General features: G+C 41.3%; 1 protein-coding gene across 4 annotated transcripts in view; it reads right to left on the reverse strand.

Annotated features, from left to right (window-relative positions):
• Window positions 1-21,284, reverse strand: part of PHACTR2 (phosphatase and actin regulator 2) — a 134,944-nt gene that overhangs the window by 106,741 nt on the left and 6,919 nt on the right. Inside the window, exon 1 of one of the 4 annotated variants that reach the window (XM_048296927.1) lies at window positions 81-417. The exons of the other annotated variants lie outside the window; for them this stretch is intronic. Coding sequence (XP_048152884.1) covers window positions 81-93 — 13 coding nt within the window. The 5' untranslated portion in view covers window positions 94-417. Of the gene's footprint in view, window positions 1-80; window positions 418-21,284 lie in introns of those variants that run through there. 4 annotated transcript variants of the gene reach the window in all.

Raw genomic sequence — 21,284 nt, forward strand, 5'->3', positions numbered from 1 at the left:
ATCTCCTGCAGCAAGTGAGAGAGGAGACAAACGAACCCCGTAGCTCCACTAAGAATGAAGATTAGTTTTATTTCACTTACCGGCATTATCCATTATTCCCTCTCGGTATTCAAAAAGCACAGTTCCCCAGAAAAGCAGCCGGTACAGTCTCAGGCTCGCTAATGAAGCTGGCTGCCCTTCTCCTGGTTATTAGACCTTGCAGGCAGTCAGAGCAGACTTCATGTACTGACTGCAGTAGACATCACCAGGAAATTTATATCTCCAAGGATGACAAACAGCCATTAGCTCCATTATAGGCTGATTAAGATTGTGTGAGCCTATCAAGTAGATACTTAAATCCCCCAGGGTTTTACATCTATGGGGGGAAAACAAAAGAACTCCAAGCCTATAATACTGAATATATGTTTCTGAAAAGTAAAAGTAATGCTGATGAGGAGAGGTTTAATGAGTAGGAAGGCAAAACCTTAAATACAAAAGGGATATATTACCAAGCAAAGGGCTGTTATTTATCAGTGACGCAACAGCAAAAGTTTTAGGGAGGAAAAAAAAGGGGGAGGAATATGTGTCTGAGAAAGTGTTACGTTAGGCTACAATTTGCAGCCATTAGCTTTGGCTGTGCTTTAAATCCTGCAAGTTCTGCACCTGATGTTCTCTACATCAGGTGTTCTCCTTTTTGTGAGAAACACAGTAGGTGTGCTTATCTGTAAATGCATATCAATATATTAACTGCCTGGAAACATTCATTATTATAGTGATCATAGCTGAATGTAATGAAAGGGTGAAAAGTAACTACAGAGCTTTACTTCTTTTAAAGTCAAAGTAAAAAACACTGGATGCTGGAGGGATTGGACTCAACAAAATCTGCGTGAGGTATGCTGAAATGAAGAGGTATTATTTCTAAATTTTCCATACCACCTGAGACTTTGATGCACAGGCTTTTCTCCCATAGAAGGAAACAAACAGACAAACAAACAAACAAACTCAGTATAGGCTCATAAACATTTCTGGAATATTAGGGTTCTATCCCCCATTTTGGCACTGATTTGCTGTGTAACCCTAAACCAGGCATTTTGTGCCACAGTGTTTGCCCAGTTGTGACAGGGGCACCATTACACACATGGCCTTTGGTGAAAGACAATGTCACCAAGTACTGACACTGCATAAATGTTGCACAGTATTTTCTCAGTATTTGTACCTTCCATTAGATAATTCGCTCCAATCCTCTTTATTGCAATGGAGAAGGAATGCAGTTTTTTTTATATCTGCATTATATTGACCCTCTGCCCCACAGCATCACATGAGCAACAAAATATGTTTTCTATTCATCACCCCGTCCCTTTGATCTTATTTGTCTTTTTAAAAATTTAAATAAAAAGACGGTTGCGGCACTGAGCTATTTACACTGAGTAAGAAGTGGAAAGAATCAATGAGAGCTAAAGTCATCAGCAAGAATGGAGAATATCTAGGGCATACTGGATATATTCTGTATTTCCAGAAAGGAAGTGCTTGGAGGGCTAAGGAGAGAGTAAAGATTAGAGATCTGTCACACTTCATATTAAGCTTCTATTTATAAGTGGCTTATGAAGAGCATATAAAAGATAGAAGTTAGCATAAGCATGTTGCATTAGTACATGTCACAAATAGCTACAACAACACTCATACAAAGGGTTAAAGATGACCAATAAGGAGCTTATTCATTTGCTAGATTCTGTATCACTTAATGACAGTTGATTAATGTGCCAATCTGGGTAATTGGTTAATGTGCATTTGGTGAAATCTAGTTGCAGAGGAGCACTAAACTGGAGGCTGTGTGATGACCATCTGATAAAGGCAATCACTTTTCTCCAGCTCCTCTGTGGGAGAGAGCTGCCTGGAGAATGCTGGGTTCCTGCAGAAAAGAGAGAAAGCACAGGCTGTTGCTCTGTCTTTAAAGCCCCACATGTCCTCAAGTGAGCTGGGGGATGTGCTGCAGCACTGGCAGACTGCTCAGGAGAGAAGGGCAGAGGATTGTGCCTTCGTGCTAGGATGCTACTGCTCTACTATGGAGCCAACCAAGGCAACATCAAGCTGCCGATGTGAAAAGAAGAGATGGCTTGGTTTTGAGATGGGGCTCTTCAGAGCTGCAAATCTACAGGTGTCTGAGCTCAAACAGCACTGAGGGATGGTGACAAAGCCACTGCAGGGCAAAAGGACAGATACATATCTTAAATCCCACAAAGTATGCAAATGTCTTGTGCTGACTAAAACTAAGAGAGACTGGTTTTGAATCCAACTTGTTTGCTTTGACTTTCACTGAAAGCTGGAAATGGGGAGCTCTGCACTTGAGAAGCCACCAGGCAATGGTGCAGCTATTGGAAACCAGTTCCTACCCTTGTGTCTGGGGAATACAGGTGGGCAACACCCTCTGCCAGAGAGCCCAAGGGAAGATGCAAAGCTGCACCTACTCAGACTTCAGGGAAGTGAAGAGCTCCACATAGTGACTATTTCTATGTGCAGAGCAGTCCTAGTGTGCATGCCATGGCTGAACCTCAGCTGCAGGGCAGATGGGCTTCATGGTGTCCTTCAGGGTGCTGGTCCCCCAATCACACAGCTGAGAAGACCTACAGAAGCACACCACAGCTCCCTTCCTGCCCTCATGCACAGGTTTCCTTCCGAAGATGCCCTGGAAGATGCTAATGTGTACCCAGGCCCCTGCCTGACATGCAATTCAGATTCACAGCTTCAGGTCAGCTAAGGATCAGGATTATAAGGCGCTAACTAGAGTATGGGAAGTCCCAATTGCAACAGCTTGCTAAGCATTGAGTTTGGGTGCTTCATCATGGCTGTGTGACAGGTGCTGTTAATGAAATTAACTGTTACTGGAATTTATTAACTCTTGCAAGCTAACTATAAATGGAAATTTCATATGACGTGATGTAAATCTCCTCCATTTGAACAGAAAGCATCTCATCAGGAAACTTTGAAAAAGAGAAAGCTTTACAAAATACATTCATTGAGGTGGGATTTTTTAAAATTGTAGGTAATTCGATTATTGCATAGAAATCAACAGGTGTGTATGATCAGATGCCATTATTACAGGGTTAAAGCAATGTCTGCCTGACTGAACATGGGGGAAAAGAAAGATACAGGTAATAGATGGGGTTCAACGAGAAGACTGTGATTGTTATTTAGAAGTAAAATATACATATATTCCAGGCATAAATTTGCTTAATTTGTGAGTACAGAGCAACCCCGTCACAATACATGAAATGACTAAGTCTTTTAAAGGAAAATTTTTGGTAAGGACTAAGAAGATCAGATCTGTGCAGGTGTAAAACTCTCTGTTCATCTTGCAAAAATCTCATACTCCATCAGACTGTATCCTGGTTTTCTTCACCTATGAGGTGGTCCTGTATCACAATCCATTTCAGCCACAGGCACTTAAGACCTGGGCTCAATTCCTTTCATCCACAGACTTCCTGATTTTGTGCAGGCTCCTCCAACATCTGACCTAGGAACAGCTTGTACTGTGCTCACCCCCACACCTCAGCTGTGTGAGGATAAACACACTGGAGGTTATGTGAGACCCCAGTGCAGAGTTAGGAGCCGGTGAAGTCACTAACCCAGATAATCAGGGCCAACCCCTGGAGAAGAAAGCATTACAGGGTACATTAGTAGCACTGCTAATTACACAGAACCCTAACGATCCCGCTCTCCAATACACCTGATGTACACAGCCTGCTGCAGTAATGACATTTCACTCCCAGGAAAATCAATGACGATTCACGGAGGCACAGAAATCTGCCCAGGTAAGCATCAGAGAAATCAGGATAAACAGAGACCTCAGTGCCCAGCCATCAAAAACACTTAGAGCTGACAAACCTGCAGAATCGATGGACAGCTTCAGCTGTGGTGTTTCCAATCATGACAAAGACGCCTAAGAACACATTTAGAAAATGTGAAATCTGGCTCTGTTCAGTGCACATTTGTCACTGCAAAGATCTGATTCTGTAAGATGCCATTTCAGGCAAAATGTTTCGCTTCCCTTTCACTGTGTCTGTTTCTTCCCACACAGAAATCATCAGGCAGGTGTCTCTGGGATAAGCTATACTTGTTTTTAGATGCTGTGGGTTTGAATAGTCAACGTCAATACTCTAAATAGACAACTTCATGCGATTCTTGTAAGTATCCACCAAGTCCCAGGGCAATGACTGTGCTGAGTACACAGGATCTGTAGTGCTCCAGAAGGTATTTCCTTCTCTGAAGTACCTTTCCATCCACCAATGGTGAGGTGCTTTCACTGGGAGAGAGGGAAGGACAATCTGAGAAGGCACAGGAATGACAGCAAAAGATCTGAACTCTGCTACAGACATATCCCAGTATTTCAGTTGATAACAAAGATTGCCACTTGTTACAGAGTGCCTTTGGTGCTTATAAACTTAGCCACCGCAACACTGCACCAAAATCTGGAATTAGTAACGTCTATAAATACAAAGTTGTTAGATACACATTCTCCAGGCTTTAGGAATATTAAAACCCTCCTCTGGCACGTTCTTGAAAGTTGCTAGGCAAAAGGGAAAGCCTGTTGAGGATGTGCTGAGCAGTATGCATGGAATAGGCTTCCCTGGGTAAGAGCTGAGGGTTCAGCAAAGTGCAGAAGCAACCTCCAGTAGAAACCTTCCCTAAGCCTCACCAAAATTTCCCAGCACTGATGGGAAAAAGTTTTGACAAAGGTCTTTTCCCTGCCTTACAAAGGCAGAAGAGTTTGAGAGCAGGACAGTTACAAGGATGTTCTTTTCCTGGGAAGAAGCTCCAGTTCAGCCTGGAAATATTGCTAATACACAGGTGTAAGTGCAGAGGGTGCTTTGTTTTGCTGAGCAAACAGCAGGAACCTCTTGTTCCCCGGGAAGACTTTATCCTTGAACAGCCTGGGCAGATGCAGTGGTTCTGACTCTTGCTGAAAGCTGCAAGGGGAGAAGCAACACCTCTGAAGTCAACAGATTTAAACTGATAGAAAACAAGGAGAGAGTGGGATCCAGACAGCAATATGCGGTCGATGTAGGTGGGGAGTTTCACAGCACAGATGGGTTTTCAGAGGGAGCAGGAAGGGGCTGGGCATATGATGAGTTCAGCGCAGAGAGGGTGGCAGGGCTGAGTGAGAGGAGGGACAGGCAGTGGGAGGGGAAAGCAGGGACATGGGGAGAGGTCAAGAAGGAGGTTTCAGCATATCATGAAGAGGGGGAGCTCAGCAGGAGATAAAAGCATGGACAAGAAAAACATCTCTAAATACTTGATTATTTAAGAAAATTGTAGCTTTTTTTCTGAATCCTGGATTTTAGTGAACTCATATCTACAAAGCAGCATGGTACGTATTCAGTTTGAAATACTGGAAAAAGAAACACAAGGTTTTGGTCTTTAGTTTTCTTACCATTTCCTTTATGAAGGCTTTGCATGTGCCTAACTGCCTACCTAGCCCCGGAAACCTGAGGATTTCTAGGATTTGGATATGCCTGAAAGAATTGTACCTGGCATGACCATAGTTAATATAATATATATTAACTATGTGCTGGTGTCACCATGAGCACAGCTGCATGGCTGGCAATGGGAGCCTCACAAACAAGATGTCTAATGACTTCAAGCATTTTTACTACTCTTAAACCAGCCCAGAGCTATTGGCAGGCTGTCTGCCTTCAGAAGACAATTAAATCTACTCAGAGTCAGGTCTAATTGACATGCTGGTAAAAATGCCCTAAGTGGCAGACTTCTGTGTTCCATTGTCCCTCTTAGCCTGCCATTTCTTCTGTATCGCTTGCCCTTCTTCCCTCGTCCTGTCCTCTCCTGAACACACGTTCACACACAACCTAGGCTGTGGTTATTCCTCCGTGTTCTGCCCTTACTGTAAGTCAGACTCTCAGACTGTGTCATGTACCTGCTTGTACAGAGCCAAGTGTGGCTGCTATAGAGGGAGCTTCTACAGATCTGAAACTGTTACACGTCTTCCACTGAACTGCCAAGCATTTGCTGTCAGGAACAAAATATGCCCTTCTGTTTGCTTTTTACAGTCTCCCAAAATTGGAAATTACTTGGAAAAGCAAATGGCTACTAAATGGATTAGGGCTATGATTTGGGAAGGTCCAGAAGATATATTTTCCTCTCTGTCACAGAAAACTGGGTAAGTGTTCCATTTGAAAGGCTACAAGACCTGGGCTGCTGTTTACAGTGCCTGGTGTGGGTGTTCATGCATTAATACAACATATTGCTCACATAAATGAATTCTGTCAAGCAAACTGAAATAACCTCTCTCCTTTTCTCTTTAAATATCACAAACAAATGCTCTGAAACAAGTTACTATTCCTATGGAAACAGAGATGAGCTCCAACCAAAACCTTACCTCAGAGCATGGCCTTTGTTACCTAGAGTGCCAAGCTAAATCAGGTATAGGAAACAGGGCAAATCAGTTTAAAATAAGACTTTTTAGTATCAGGTAAGGTATCAGACTGCTATAATCCTCAGTATTATACAATACTAACAAGGAATAGAAAAATTGCTTCCACATGTCCACTGAAATAAAGTTCCAGACTCAAACTCCATTTTATGGGCTGTGGGCTTTTCACACCTGAGCCAGACAGTTACAGAGCCTGTTACAAGATGTTCTGAGTTTGAAAATCTGATAACATCTTTGAATGTTCTGAAACCATCATGATATTTGACTAGATCTCGTATTTGTATTAGAACAGATTTTCTACAAAGAGGCCAAACTGAAGCTCTGCATACAGGGACAGCCAGTTTTGGATCCCAGATTATCTCTGTCTCAGTCATATTGAGGCTGGTGCAGTGACACTTCCATCTCAGTATCTGACTTCACCAGGATGGCAGTACAAGCAAAAATACTTCAGCCTTTTATTGCAATGTGAAAAGTGAACACACTTTTTGAGTCATAGGGGCCAGGGCACCAAGAAGAAACAAAATGCCTTTTGCTCTGATAGTGAAAGTTACAATAAAAAACAATGGTTGAAAACAGAGACTAGGCATGTACAAATAAAAACATGTATCTATTGCAACAGCAAATGTGATTAAGCTCCCAAGGCTATCAGTGGATTTTCTGTCTCTGGAGGTCATCACATCAGGACTAGATGTCTTTCTGGATGACAACAATAAAACACAAGTTACTGAGCTCAACAAAAGTGTAAGTGGGTGTAATTTAAGGGCTTGTATTGCACAAGTCAGACCTAATAATCCCTTTGGCATTAGTGCCATGAATCTGTGTAAAAAGGCCAGTCTTCATTATCCTTGCTGAAGTGAAATGTCAGACTTTTATCATGCCTTAATGACTGCGTATAATAGATTTGCAGAACATTTTATCCTGCTATTTATCTTGGGACCTTATTCTTACCTTCTGCCCACCACTTTTCCTCTTGTGTCTTCTGCAGATTTTTCTCTTGCAATCTTACGTATAATGAAAAAAGAGGGAATTTAACCTCACTGAGAGGCATAAGCATAACTCTCTTTCTATTTTCCCTTAAAATATGCTAACAGATAATCCAGTAAAGAAAAAACATGGAAAGGCAATATATTCTGGTCTGAGGGTCTGAGGTTATACCAGCTTACGGTGAAGCCAACAGTAAAACTTCCACTTCAGTCACACCAGGACTTTGTTTCTGAACATAAAACATGTGGCCAGACTTAAATTAAGGATAGGGGAGATTCTGGGTGTTTCAGTTTGTTTTAAGTAGCGTGGGTGAAAATATATTAATAAAGTCTTAGGTAATGGAATAGAAGACTTCATTTAAGATATTTATCTGCATTTGTCTTAACTCTGTCTCCGAGCTGAAGTAAAATTTAGGCAAGTAGGAGCTAGATAATGATCACTTAAATGTCAAATGCCACCCTTAGGAAAATGAACAAATAAATATCAAAAAAGAGAAAGCTTTTCAAACTCCAAAAGCTGACAAACAACTGCTAGTGTGCAGTTGTGTGCTGTACATGATGCACTGCACATTTAGCCAGACAAACCTCTTTGGAGGTTAATGTTTTATAACTTGATTCATGAGACACAGATCCGAGCAGATATAAACTGGAAACAAACAGAGGAGGCATTTGACAAGATGCACTACAGAGAGGTATAACTTCAGCTTGTTACCTTGCTGTCTCTTCCCTCCTGGTACTGCTAGTTTTCATATAGATCTCGCCACTAACCTGTACTGCTTTTGAACACCATAGTGCACATTATTAAAGTAAAATCCATCATGCAGAAGTCACCATCTAATCAAGGATCACTCTTAGGTGCGCCAGATATTCTGCAATAGTTGGAAAGGAGAATGACAGGAGAGTATAACTAAAGGAGAGTGAAAAACACTACTTGAATGTGTTTTCCTGAATGATTTTTAAAATATCTATTTATCTATATTTATCTGTGAATTTACTCTATATTTTACAATACCGGGACTGCATTCTCACTTAATCACAACTTCTGTTTCATATAAAAGGGATTTTCTTTACATACCCATAGTCCAAGCTGTGCTACCCATATGAGCAATTGGTATCTGTACAAGGTCTGATGGAATTACATCTCAACTCTTCAAGCTCAGGGTTACTATTACTTCAGTCCCTGGGTTTCCTTAGAGTTGCAATGATTACCTTCCTCCTTCATTGGCAGGAGCTCAAGCTGAATGGGCTGTGTAACTGTGAAGGGTGCCCAGCATGCCTAAACAGGGTAGAGGTACCTAAAGTAGAGACCCCTGAAACAAAATACTCATCTTTTTTTCACCTATCTGTTTCACCTGCTCTTTCCTGACTCAAAGGGAGAGATTTATGATTGAGAAATTTGTCTGCATGATCAACCTCCTCAAGGGATCCAGCTAGACTAGAATCACAGCTCCAGCTATTGTACAAGGTGCCTCACACTCACACCAAAGGATATTTCTTTTTAATGACCAACAGTCAGAGGTTAACTTCACTTATTCAAGTGCAGAAAGTGTGGTGAATTGGTTGCTGGTGTATGTGTAACTTAACTCTCAGTACCCTGGTCAGACACAGGAATGTCTGATGACTTTGACTTCTGCTAAACTCCTGTCCTGAACTGCTTTAGGTGCCACATACAGGATCACTTTAGCTTGTGCAGCTTGATGATATTCTAATACCAGCAACAAAACAGACGTTCAAATGCACCTCAAAGGTATTGAAAGGACGGGTGTATTTTATTATAAAACACATATTTTACCTGCAGAGGCTTGTTAACAACACCAGTTATTTTAATCTGATTTGGTAGCTAATATGCTTGCCAGAACTTACTGGAAAATGTGTGGGACAAACACAGAGCCTAGCTGGTATCAGCAAAGTACATCAGGCAAATTGGCAAGCTGGAGATGTGCTACATGCAGGTGTTGGGAAAACATGCATTAGAAAGAGTTTGCTTCCGCTGAATGAAGAGACAAGGTAAATATTTTCCATTTCAGGATGTAACTGTGTCAGCATAGGCTGTACTTTTGTTAGGCCACAGCTGGCCAGTATAGCAGAAGTGAAATCCTGGAGTAATTTCAGGTAACGATGCTGATAATTCAGCAGCCCAAACTTTTTTGCTCTGAGTCAAAACTCCAACTGTACTTCACTGTAGCATGGAGCCAGAGGATGAACTGCTGTCTATACAACATAAAAACTTCCAGTGCTGAGAGGTGTATTATGGTGAAATCAACAACATGCTGTAAATCTGGTTCAAACTGCTTGGTTGCCTTGCACAGAAGTGCGCATATCTGGGGAAGAAAGGCAGAAAGACCAAAGAATTTGACCAAAGAGGCAACAAGGAAGCCAGGGGAACTCTAGAAATACACCCTAAGGAAAACCTAAGACCAAACACCAGCTGAAAAAGACTGTGCTGCTAACAGTGAAATGATGCCCTTTTGTTTGACTCCTGCTGTCTTTGGGAAACAGATTTGGTGTAGTAAAAGATGAAGAAATCGAAGACATTTCTGTTTCTATTATCAGTTTGTCATCCTAAGTGAAACAGCACATAACATTGTGTGAAAGTTCAAAAAGGTGTCAAACCCACATGGCAAATAGGTTTTTTGCAATTTCTTCCCTTCCTCAGCTGTTACCCAAAATATCCTGTTTATTGTAACATGCCTTTCACCTAGGCATCCCTTCCCAGGGTGTCATGCAAGGCCGTTTAATCCCCTTTGTGGCAAACAAGTCAGCGCTCTTTTCCTGGGGTGGTAATCAGCTGTAAAGAGAACTCCAAAGTGACATTTGTATGGCATTGTTCGTTTTCTTTTCCCCTTACAATAGCACCCACTGGTAGTTGCAGTGCCTATTTTGTGCACAATCTAGGATGCTGCAATTAAGTTCTGAACACAGGTCCTTCTTTAAAAGCATCAACAAAGATGTAGGAGGGGAAATTATGTATCCTGCTTCATTTATTTCTAAAAATAACAACATTTCATCAAGAACATGATGCTTGAATTTATCTGGAGAGCATATTTAGATAACGCAGGGAAAGGTGCCCTCTTGAGAGCAAGAAAAAAAACTCACTAAAGCTATTACAAAAGGTGGTTGGGTACTTCCGAGCTATGTTGTCTTTCTCTTTGCATTGCACAGTGGTGAGAAGTATAAGCTTCTTTCCTTCAACGAGAAAGAGAATATTATAGAAGGAAGCTGACAAAAATATATTTGAAATATTTTTATTTGCATTATTAATAGTGGTTTGATTATTAAAATATAATGAAACAGCAAATTATTTTACTACAGGTAGCTTTTTCTTTTGTTACTGAGGTCAGCCTGGACAATGGGATTACAATGAAGATTGTTCCCTCTTTGATTCCCCATTTTCCATCTTGGTTTTGAAGCACAGATATGCTGTCTTTCAACAATTTCCTTCCTCCAATCTGCATTCAGTTTAGCAGTGTGGGTAAAATGCATAATCATATGTAGTCTTAACCTGACAACTCTTCTGCTCTCTACTTGTTCTCTCAGGTTGCAGCTTTCAAGTCTGACAAACCCCCCAAACTACAAGTGTTTTGGTGAAGCCTTGAAATGGTACATTTCTTGTGGTAGTTACAGCATTTCTCCAAAGCAATTTTTCAAATATCTTTAAGTCCTTGCAAAACCTTAGTATTGGACATAAATTACATGACAGTGATTAACCTCTCAAGTACCTTGGAATTTTACCTGGATTTTGATAATTCTTTCTTTGTGCACCCTAGTTATATGAAAACCAAACCAAATGAGGGGTATGCCAATCAACAGAAAGCTGTATTACCTCTTTGCTTGAATTTGTCAAGAGCATTTTGACTCCTTGGTCCTCTCCAGTGCTTGCAACTTTGCTGGCATGACAATAGCTGCAAAATTTGCAAGGATGTTCTGTAATCCGACATTCCTACATTCAAATCAGAACTGAAGCACTGAGTAAGAGCTGGGCCAGGGACTGCCCCATGAAATATCCTGCAGGATCTTTTGGATTGACAGAAAACTACTGATACATGTTTTTGAGAGCAGTTTATCAAACTGTTGTACACCTACTTCATGAAGATAACATCTAGGCCATGTTTCCATGGCTTAAGTGTAAAACACAGTCCTGTGGAACAGTCTCAAGACCTTTTTGATGTCAAGGGATGGAGGCAGAGGAGACAGCATGTTAACACTCACTCATCCACCCCCTGCCAGCCAATCCTGGGAAAGGGCCTCCAAACAAATGGTTGTGCTGGAACACCAGAAGGAAAAAGCTTCTTCCACCTGCAGGAAGGACAATCCAGGCCAAGGCAGCTGCTTGGCTGAGCGAGGGCTGATGATGCAGCACTACAAACAAAGCACAGGAATGCATAGAGAGGCCCAGCAATTGCAGGGGGAGAAAACAGCAGTGAAACAAATAAAAATCAGTTGCAGAGGTACTTGCTTTCAGGATGCTGCCACATGGTTTAAGAGATGAGATGGCAGAGATGAAGATGATCTAAAAAGAAGTTTGTGCTGGCCCCACATGACTCAATGTTTCAATGAGCCCATTTAAATTAAAGGAACAATCCTGTGAATGAAATCTCACAATCTGTGGGAGAAAACAGCCATGCAGCCCAGTGGTTCTCTTCACAGTTACACAAATTCTATAGCATTCTAGTAATTTAACATTTTTTGTAACTTTGTATCCTCTTGCCATGGCCCTCTTGGAAAAAGATGATGTTTAAAGATAAGTAAGCAAATGACATTGATTTCTAAACTAGACCTGCCCACACACAGGACAAGTTTAAAAATCAATGGAAATTGACATTTCCATTTTATAAAGGAAAAGTCAATTGAAATAGATAAACCTTGTAATGAGCTTAGCCAGAACCTGAAGATTCTCTGCTATATATCTCCCACAGGCTTTTAAGTCCAAATCAGAAATGAAATCCCTTTGGAAGCAGGCTAAACAGTTAACGTGAAAGGAAGAATTCAGATATTATATTGTTCTAAGCTTGCAACAAACAGCGTAGTAGGCCACCCTATTTATTGTATCTTTAGGTCAAAGTTGCATCTGAATCTAAACCAGATTAGTGCTTAATTTACAAATTCATAAAAAACCCCAGACTAAACAATCAACCAACCAATGAAAAAATCTAAATAAAAAACTCTGTGTTTTTCACCCTGACATAAGAATATTATCTATTACACATTTCAAGACCTGGATGGAATTACACCATGCTTGCTCCCCCAGAGTCCAGGAATGACGAATTTCTTCCACCCTGCTCTAGCAAAAGAGTCTGCCCCAAAGCTTTCAGGAAACCTGCAGCAGTCCTGCACATTCTTGAGCCACTGGGGCTGAAACACACCAAGCATTTCTTGGCAATGCTGTGGAGAGAAGGAGCTTTGGCTCCTTAGTCTTGCAGGTGCTGCAATGGTTGCTCAGGTGTGGCAGGAAGAGTTTGGCAGCTCAAGGCTTGTATTCATCTGGATCTGGCTAAGAGCTACTGTAAGGGCTTTTTTTTTTTTCAGTTTCTCTCTCTCTCTCCTTATTCATTTGCCTATATATGTGGGAGATGGCCAGGACTTACAGATGTAATTTCCTGGACATGGTTTACATTCTATAAAATGACACAGTCATTTTTCACTGAGTCACTTTTTATGACCATTTCAGGCACTATTGAATAAATAACAGAGAAATGTTTTGATAAGTTAGTAAGAGTGTTCTTGTCATGTTTCGTTTGGTGATATGTCATCGGAAAACCACTTTAGCTTACTTTTAGTCATATATCTACTCTCTATAATTTTTATTATTTCATGTAGGAAAGAATTTCTGTTGCAGATGGACTGGTATACAGGAAAGCTTTGATGATATCTTTGACACTTATCAGCTGTATATGAACCACTTAACATTACTGTGGGGTTATTTTTCATGAAATACAGTCTAAAAGCAAAAATCTACCAGGCCCTCCTCCTCTAGGAATAAAAGAAAAGAAATTAAAAAAAGAAAAAAAGGAAAACAAAAGATTTTTCCTGCCATAAAACTGTCCTGAGGTTGGAAAGAATGAGTGATGTCTCTCTTTTAGGCTTCTGAGGAAAGTGGTTCCAGTGCTGGAATTTTCAGGCTGGGAGAAGGAATTACTACTTTCAGTCTCGTCCAGTCTAGTCAAAGGATTCTGCATCTGCCCTTAGAGCTGCATACACCAAATCGAAATGTCTACTGGGCCAGGAAAACATCAGGGTACTTAAGTGCACAATGCTAATTGAGGCCTATATGTTTATTTCTGAATTTTATATTACATTTTATATAGATCCAACTGAATTTTGATTTAGAAAAGACTGCTTCAGCTTCAGCACACACAAAAATTTTAGTCCAATTATTTTAATGATTTCTTTCTCAGAAGACTACGTAATAAATGTGCAACTCAGCCTGAGAGTCTGCCTTTGTGAACTTGCTGTGGACTAGGGTCAAAGCCCTCTGTACAAATACTGGAAAACCTGGTATCTAATTAAAGCCAGATTCCCTCATAATGGGTCAATAGCCAAGTGTGCAACAGGCTACTGGCGAAGAATAAGAGCTCCTGTTAGCTCCCAAACAACACAGACAGCAGATCTTGCTCACCCACTCCTCAGCAGTTTCTCTGACAGATCAATATAAAACCCACAAGTGCCGACCAAAGTACATCAGGATCAATACAACAAGGAGATCCAATTTCACCAGCACAACCAATAATGCCAAGCTTGCAGCATTACCTTGGCTGAGGGAAGAGCAATGGCTGATAATAATATTTTGTGTTGTTTAAATATACACTTTATGGATTAAAAGAAAAAGAAGGGGAGAAGGGGGAATCAGGAAATTTAAAATGCTGACACGGCATCCCCATCCCATCCCACTCCAGCTTAGTGCCTTTAAAGGCACTTAAGGCACCAAAACCAAGGAAGACCCTGCTGTGAGTTCATCTGAGAGGGAGCAGAAGCCAGGCAAAAGCAGCTCAGGGCAATCTGCTGCTGATCACTCCATGTAACAAGCCTGTATTTCAGATCCTCTCTGTGGGCAGGTGCGTGATCCATGCAGAAATCCAGCGCCAGAGTCGGGTTCTGCTGATCAGCATCACAACCACCCCATCTAGTGTATCAGCCTCACACAGCAGCACCTCCCTGAGGCTCAGAACCTGCGCCCAGCCGAGTTTTCCCCAGCAGCCCCTGGCAGCCAGCTGGGCAGCCGGGAGGTTCAGGCACCGAACCAATCTGCCGAGGTGAGAAATGATGCGAGGCACAGCAGATGGGTGGGAAGGCAGAGGGGACACTTGGGAGCACATGGTGTGAGGCATTCAGGGTGTGTGGCTGGGCTCCCGGGAAGCTCTTTGGGTGGTGACAAGGCAAGATGCTGCAGTAATTACAGTAAGGATGCTCTTAGCACTGAAGTCCTATCAAAAATAACTGGAGTAAGGAAGAGGTAACAAAGCAGGAGGTATAAGGGGGTTAATTCTACCTTATGGCTGGGCAATATATTCTGTTTTGACCATACATTGATGAACCTAAGCATATTCACAAAACTCAAAATCTTGGCTTTTCCAACTTTTTTCCATTTCCCTCCTCCTGCAGGAAGGTCACTGAAGCCGTTGGGTCTTGTAGGACAGGAAATAGCACAAACAACAGCAGAAGAAAGCTCCATTACCTTATACCTTCATTACACAGGGAAAAAAGAGGAGATTGCTCACATAGCTGAGGCTTTCTTCAGGCAATTACTACAATGCAAACAATTTGTTTAAAGCCACCAACCTACTCATTTGCTGGTTTTTGTCAGTATTTTCAGACTCCTCCACAGATCTGTTGGAAAATCTGTCTATGGACAATTCTCCTCATATCTATGGCAGAGCAGAGCTGGAGCTGGTAAGGGTCCAGCACGTCATCTCTGCCGGCCACCACAGGCAGATGGACTCCTACAGTAACTGCTGCTAGATGGAGAGCATCCCTACTTTTCCCACACTTGGTAGGCATCATAGTACAAAAGACCTAGAGAATAAAGATTTCCACTGAACAGGAATCAGAGATGCTGAGCCAAAAGTTAGTTTGTTGGAGATAGAAGCAGAATCAATGGATTTTTCTAGATAAAAAAATATAATTTACTCTGTTTGTGGACATAATGGCAGACTAACATAAATAAAAGGTATAAAAAAATTTCAATGAAATAATTTCTTTTGTTTCTGATGGGGATCTTTTACATTTTAAACCATTTCCATTTTCCTTTGCTATCTGAGTCAGTGCTTCTTTCATCTTGATTTCTTCTGGCCCTTCCTACTCCTCACGGTACTATAATAAAAGGCCTAGCTGTGTGGAGGGAGATAATATCACTCACACTAGAGAAGAAGAGCTAACACAATCCTCTCTCCCACTCACATGCAGCAGAGAAAGAGAGTCATAGATAATCATGGACAATCCCATCCTCTTTCTGCCCCTACCAGAGTAACAAGGAACCCAAGCAGGGCTCTCCTCCTGTGAGGAAATCCTCTTCTGTGAAGGTAGGCTGCCTGCAGTCTTCCACATCATCAGGTGTACCTTCATACGGCTTTCACAGGATAAAGGTAGAAGTTGCTGTGTATTCTTACCTACTGTGGAATTGCTGTAGATGCTTTGTACTTGCTCTTTGTTTAATTTCCTTTAGAAAACAATCTTGCATCTATTTTGATCACTATTGACCCTGGCCAATCACAAAACCTGTTAATGCATCTCATCCCTTCTTGCGTCAGGATTTTCTTAAGAGGCTGGAACTGAAAAAAGCCAGTCTGCTCCCAAAGGGACTTTTGCCTTCTACAGGATTGTGATATTTGACTTCAGGTCACCTCATCTTTGTAAAGTGTTGTAAAGAACCCTTCCTGGGATAAAAGCTGCAGCAATCTATTCCAGCCTGAGACAAAGCCCTCTGAAGTCAATAGCAGCACTGCCAACCACAAGTGCACCAACATCTCGAATCAAGCCCCCAGAAACACAGAGATGCCATAGAAAGCATATTGTAACTTCTCTTGGAATAAAAAAAGAACAGTAGATTTTTTTCTGCCTCTTTCTCCTAACCCCTGAATGCCCGGGCATGGGAGAATTGTGTTTTCAGAAGTTTTCAACACCAAAGAAGTCCAGCAGCCACTGGAGGGAAAAATACCACAACTGAGGATGTGACTGTAAGAGCCAAAACAAAAAATTGTTAAGCGCTGGAAAGTCACAATGAAGTCACAAGCCCAGGGACACAGCAGTAGCTTCACAGGCAGTGTACTGCTGCATTCCAAAGGGGGCTGCACAGCACCTGACGGTGAAGCTTGGATGGGATGCAGTCACAGCAATGGCTTGGCTGGACTGCTCTTACTTAGCCTAGGTGGCATGCTCTACTGAAAGGTGCTTGGTCTACTGGAATTGCTGGGTGTCCTCCCTCCTCCCTCCCTCCTGGTTCTCAAAGCCAGTGCATTTGATGAGAGATCAAAATGTCTATATTGCCTTCTAACACTACCTCAAATCATAGAAATGGGAGGGGAAATGATGGCATAGACTGGAGAGGGAAAGGAAAGGGGTGCCCAGCCCCTTCTTCCATGGCAATCTCAAAGTTCAGTGACTGAAGCCTCCCTGTTCAGGGCAAGGGTTCATGTGGCCAGCATTCAGCATTTCTCTTGGAGATACTCGATAGCTACCAAGCAGTTCCTTCCCTCCCAGTGATGTATTTCCTAGCAGAGAAAGCAAGGCCCCACCAGTCTGATGTTTATATTTCAGTGGTTTAGAAAAATGTCACTTAAATGAACTGGACTGAAGCTGGGTAGGTATTTTTTTATATATACACGCGTTATCATACCCAAGAGCTCTTCAGTGCCTATGTACAGGGCACCCTTGACATGCTCTTCTTCCTCGTGTGCCATGAATTCCCAGCAGAAGAATCTGTACTGCAATTTTACAGAAAAAAATATACAGGCTTAATAAAAACTGTCCTGCAGTTCTGTGGCAGCATTTATTTCAATGCCTGCTATCCACATGACTCAGCCAATGTTCAGTCCTATTACAGAAATTCCAGGGCTCAGAGAAATCCACTTAGGGATGTTACATCCCTCAGACTGGCACAAAAGGAAAGTGTTTCATTAAAAGACAAACAAGGAATTTTGGTTCCTTGAACCATACCAGCCTTTATCCTACAGGAGTCTTCAGCATCAGAGTGAATCCCATGGGTATCTGGCATCTATCAAATGCCATAGAACTTGGCTTCTGATTTTTCCTTGGTATAATTATTAGACTGGCCAACTTTTATGGGAATCCCCCCCCCAAAAAAAAAAAAAAGTTACTCTTAAAATTCTGCTTCTAAAGATTAAGCTCACATGAACAAATGGAGATTAGGACTACTGCAAAGTGCACATATTTTGGTAGCTTTTATTGACGTGTAAAAGGATTAGAATCAGAAATCATTTGAGTGTATTTTTAAAACTTTGGTCCTTCCTATCAATGTGCATAATTTGAAGCATATAATTCTGAGTCTGAGAGAGATGCATACTGCCATTTGCAAAGTTCCTTCTGGATTTTTTCCCCCTCTCTCCTGTTATTATGATAATCAGTATTTGTATAAAAACATCTTGGATTGAATATCACTTACTTCATACATGATATACATGGAGTTTAGTTTTCTGGGATTTTTTTTCTCTATGGGGCATATATAACTGAGAAAAGTTCATTGAAGCAGAAGCATGGAGTTCTAATGAATATTAGAATTCACTTCATTAATTAGTGCCTGAATTGAAATCTCCTTGATATAATTTCTTTAAAGAAGGTGATTGTCTTAGAAAGCAGACTAAGCTTGTTTATTTGAGGTACTTCTCACTGTCAAAACCCTATTACCTAGAATTCATCTAAATATTCTAAATATATACTTATCTTAAGCCTATGATAAAACTGTGTAACACAGCTCCTCTTCAAAATACTAAGGGCAAATTTGGCTTTGCCCTTTCATTTCACTTATCTTACTGTCAGTTATTTATTTGCTGCTTGGGAGAATTCCTTCCCATCTCTTTCACTTCCATCTCTTTTAAAGGAGGTAGAGAGGACACCCTGCCACTGAGGGTGGGTCATGGATGTGGCTCTTCCATCCACTAAAAAAGCAAGATCCATCTTTATTTCCTTAGCCCAGTGAGTCTGGCAGATGGATGGATTGTGTTCTCAGTCCTCTGTCCCTCTGCTGTCATTCCTGACTTGGCCTAAACACAGCAATAAAAAACCAAACCAAAAAACCACTCAGAACTGCAGAAGACCCTGCTCATTGTTGTTGTAAAATGTTTCTTTTCACATACTTTTCAGTGTGTTTCCAGCTCTGGTTTTAAGTGCTTCCAGCACTTGAAGGAGAGCAGCTTTCACTGTTCCTCCTGGGAGACCATTCCCCAGCCCAATAAATCTCACTCCCAAGAAATCTCTTTTACACATCCCCTCCTGTGCTTACAGCACTTTTCCAATCTTGGCCTATCATGAGTAGAACAAATAACTTATTCCCCACAGAGTTTATATAATAGTGCAATAAAGTTGCAAAAGCTGTGTGCTCCACTGAGTTACTTCTGCTCACCAGAAATTTGTGTGATAACAACTTCTGTATTGCCAGAAAGACATAATTTCTAATTTCAATAAATCACAAGATTTCTACGGAAATGCAAAGCCGTCCAAAACAGACAATATTATTACAAAAGTCATAGAAGACATAAGAAAAGAAGCATGGAAGATCTTTAAACTGCTGACACCAAGGCAAAGTCTGATGGGTCTTTCTCCCCCTAAATTCAGCAGACTGGTTACAGATATCTTGCCAGCACTCACTCTGTCCATGATGTTTTGTTTCTGCTTTCAAAAGACTGGCAACTGAGCTATTTTAGAAATTATAAAATAAAGTACTTTTGTTTCCATTTTACTTAACCCAGCTTGAATTAAAAGTGATTTCAAAGTAATGCCTAAGATACTGTTAAGCAATTACCTTGCTATTTGGGACAGTGTGCCATCTTCCCTCACCCAAGCGTAGGCAAGCCTGTGGAGCTGCCTGGCACTGCCTCCACAGCAGGCACTGAGCGAAAGGAAAAAAAAGAAAAAAAAAAAATCCCCATGGAAATTGCAAGGGGGGAATCTTTCTTCCAGTGTCTGGGGACCATCAGGAGAGCTATCTGATACAAAGCCAAAAAAGGGGTAGGCAGCACATTTGAAGTCCCAAAGTCTTTTGCCCCTGTAGCTGAAAGAAAGTCATTCGCTCTGCTGGTTCCCTCCAGGTCTGGCAAGCGCTACACTGCAAAGGTGCAGCTTTCAGAGTCTGTTTCAGATAGACCACTAAATGCATGAGCATGCACAGTGCTCTCATTTACTATGTGTCCAGGGATAAACATCTGCACCACAGAGCAGCTCTTGGCTTGTGAGCCGAAATCGCCAACAAAGTTACACACACATTCACCAGTTTGCCATAGGAGGATCCCATTAGACAAATTCAAGATGACCACCTAAATATGAGAAAGATCTGAAAATTACTGCATTGGTTTTTTGGTAATCTTTCCCCAAAATGATTTTTGCTATTTGTAGATCAAAAGCCATTGTTTATCTCAACTTCCAAAGAATAAGGCAAAATTCATAGCAGATGTGTCTCCAAATACTAAAATAGCTGGGTGGGAGGCTTTTCTTATTTGCTATTCACTAAAATAAACATAATGTGAAATTTGCCATTCAGTTTTGTTTGCAGGAAGGCATAACAGGAAGGCACCATGATTTTTAAAAAAATGTTAAGGGCTCAAAAGTCAGACAGCTGGAAGAAAGATGCCATGCCCCTGGGGAGGTGTAATTCTCCCTCTTGCCTCGCTCCTAAGGATACAAAATCGAGGGTCTACTCAGAAACACAGGCTGAGGTGCCTATAAACCTAAGTAACAAAGGCAGCATTGCCATGCTTCATCCTTGGGGCTAGAGCAGTTCTTGTTGTGGTTTGGGATGTCCACTAGTCCCTGATCAATTACCATGGCTCTGGCTGTGCAAGCAAAATAACATATTTGAAATCCAACCTTTCTGATCTGCCTAAACTGCTTTAAATCAGAATAAAAATCAGAATTATATCTTGCAGACACTGCCTTTTCGTGCTACACATTGGTACCACTCATCTTTTTTTCAGATAAAAAAGTCATGGTTTCATTGATGGTTTTAACTACTAACATTTACTGGCAGCCCTGACACTGGGCAACAGAGGAATTAAATTAAAAAGTGGCAAGCAGATGACTGCTAACTATCCCTTCACTCATAGAGTTCAAATATAGCTGCCTGTGTTTGAACACAAAGAAGGACTGCAATTAGGGCACATTCAATTGCAAAACCACCATGACCCCTCTTTACTGCGCTTGTAGACGATGCAAAACAATACCTCAATACCAATGCTACTTAGTGGCTTAGTAATATTCTTCAATAATGTGTGTATTAGTCACAGATATATTCTTGAAAGCTGTGATTCTACCCCCAAAACCAGAAAAAGCAAACAAACATGCTCTGGAGGGAGAGCTTTGCTCAACGTGCTCTTTTTATGGTCTGGTTCTCTGATATACTCAACATCCTTATTCTGTCAAGAAGGTATTTGCACCGTTTGATATCCAATGATTTGTAAAGGAATCTGGCAGTGGTTACCCTTGCCTTGGAAGGGTGTACACTTGGTGGACAGGGTCCTTTAGGACAATCACATTTCTGTGGTGGGGAAATTCTGGCACTTCTCTGCTGATTTAATTCCTGGTCCTGGTCCCCAAACTAGAAGGAAAAAAGCCCTACACCAGATTTCTGTATGGTGAAAAGTTATTGAAACCTCAGTAAATTTTTTGAAGTGACTATCTAGTAAAAATACTATAATTATTTAAAAATTTTTTTT

This window comes from Corvus hawaiiensis, chromosome 3 (genome assembly GCF_020740725.1).
Source record: "Corvus hawaiiensis isolate bCorHaw1 chromosome 3, bCorHaw1.pri.cur, whole genome shotgun sequence".
Lineage (NCBI taxonomy): Eukaryota > Metazoa > Chordata > Aves > Passeriformes > Corvidae > Corvus > Corvus hawaiiensis.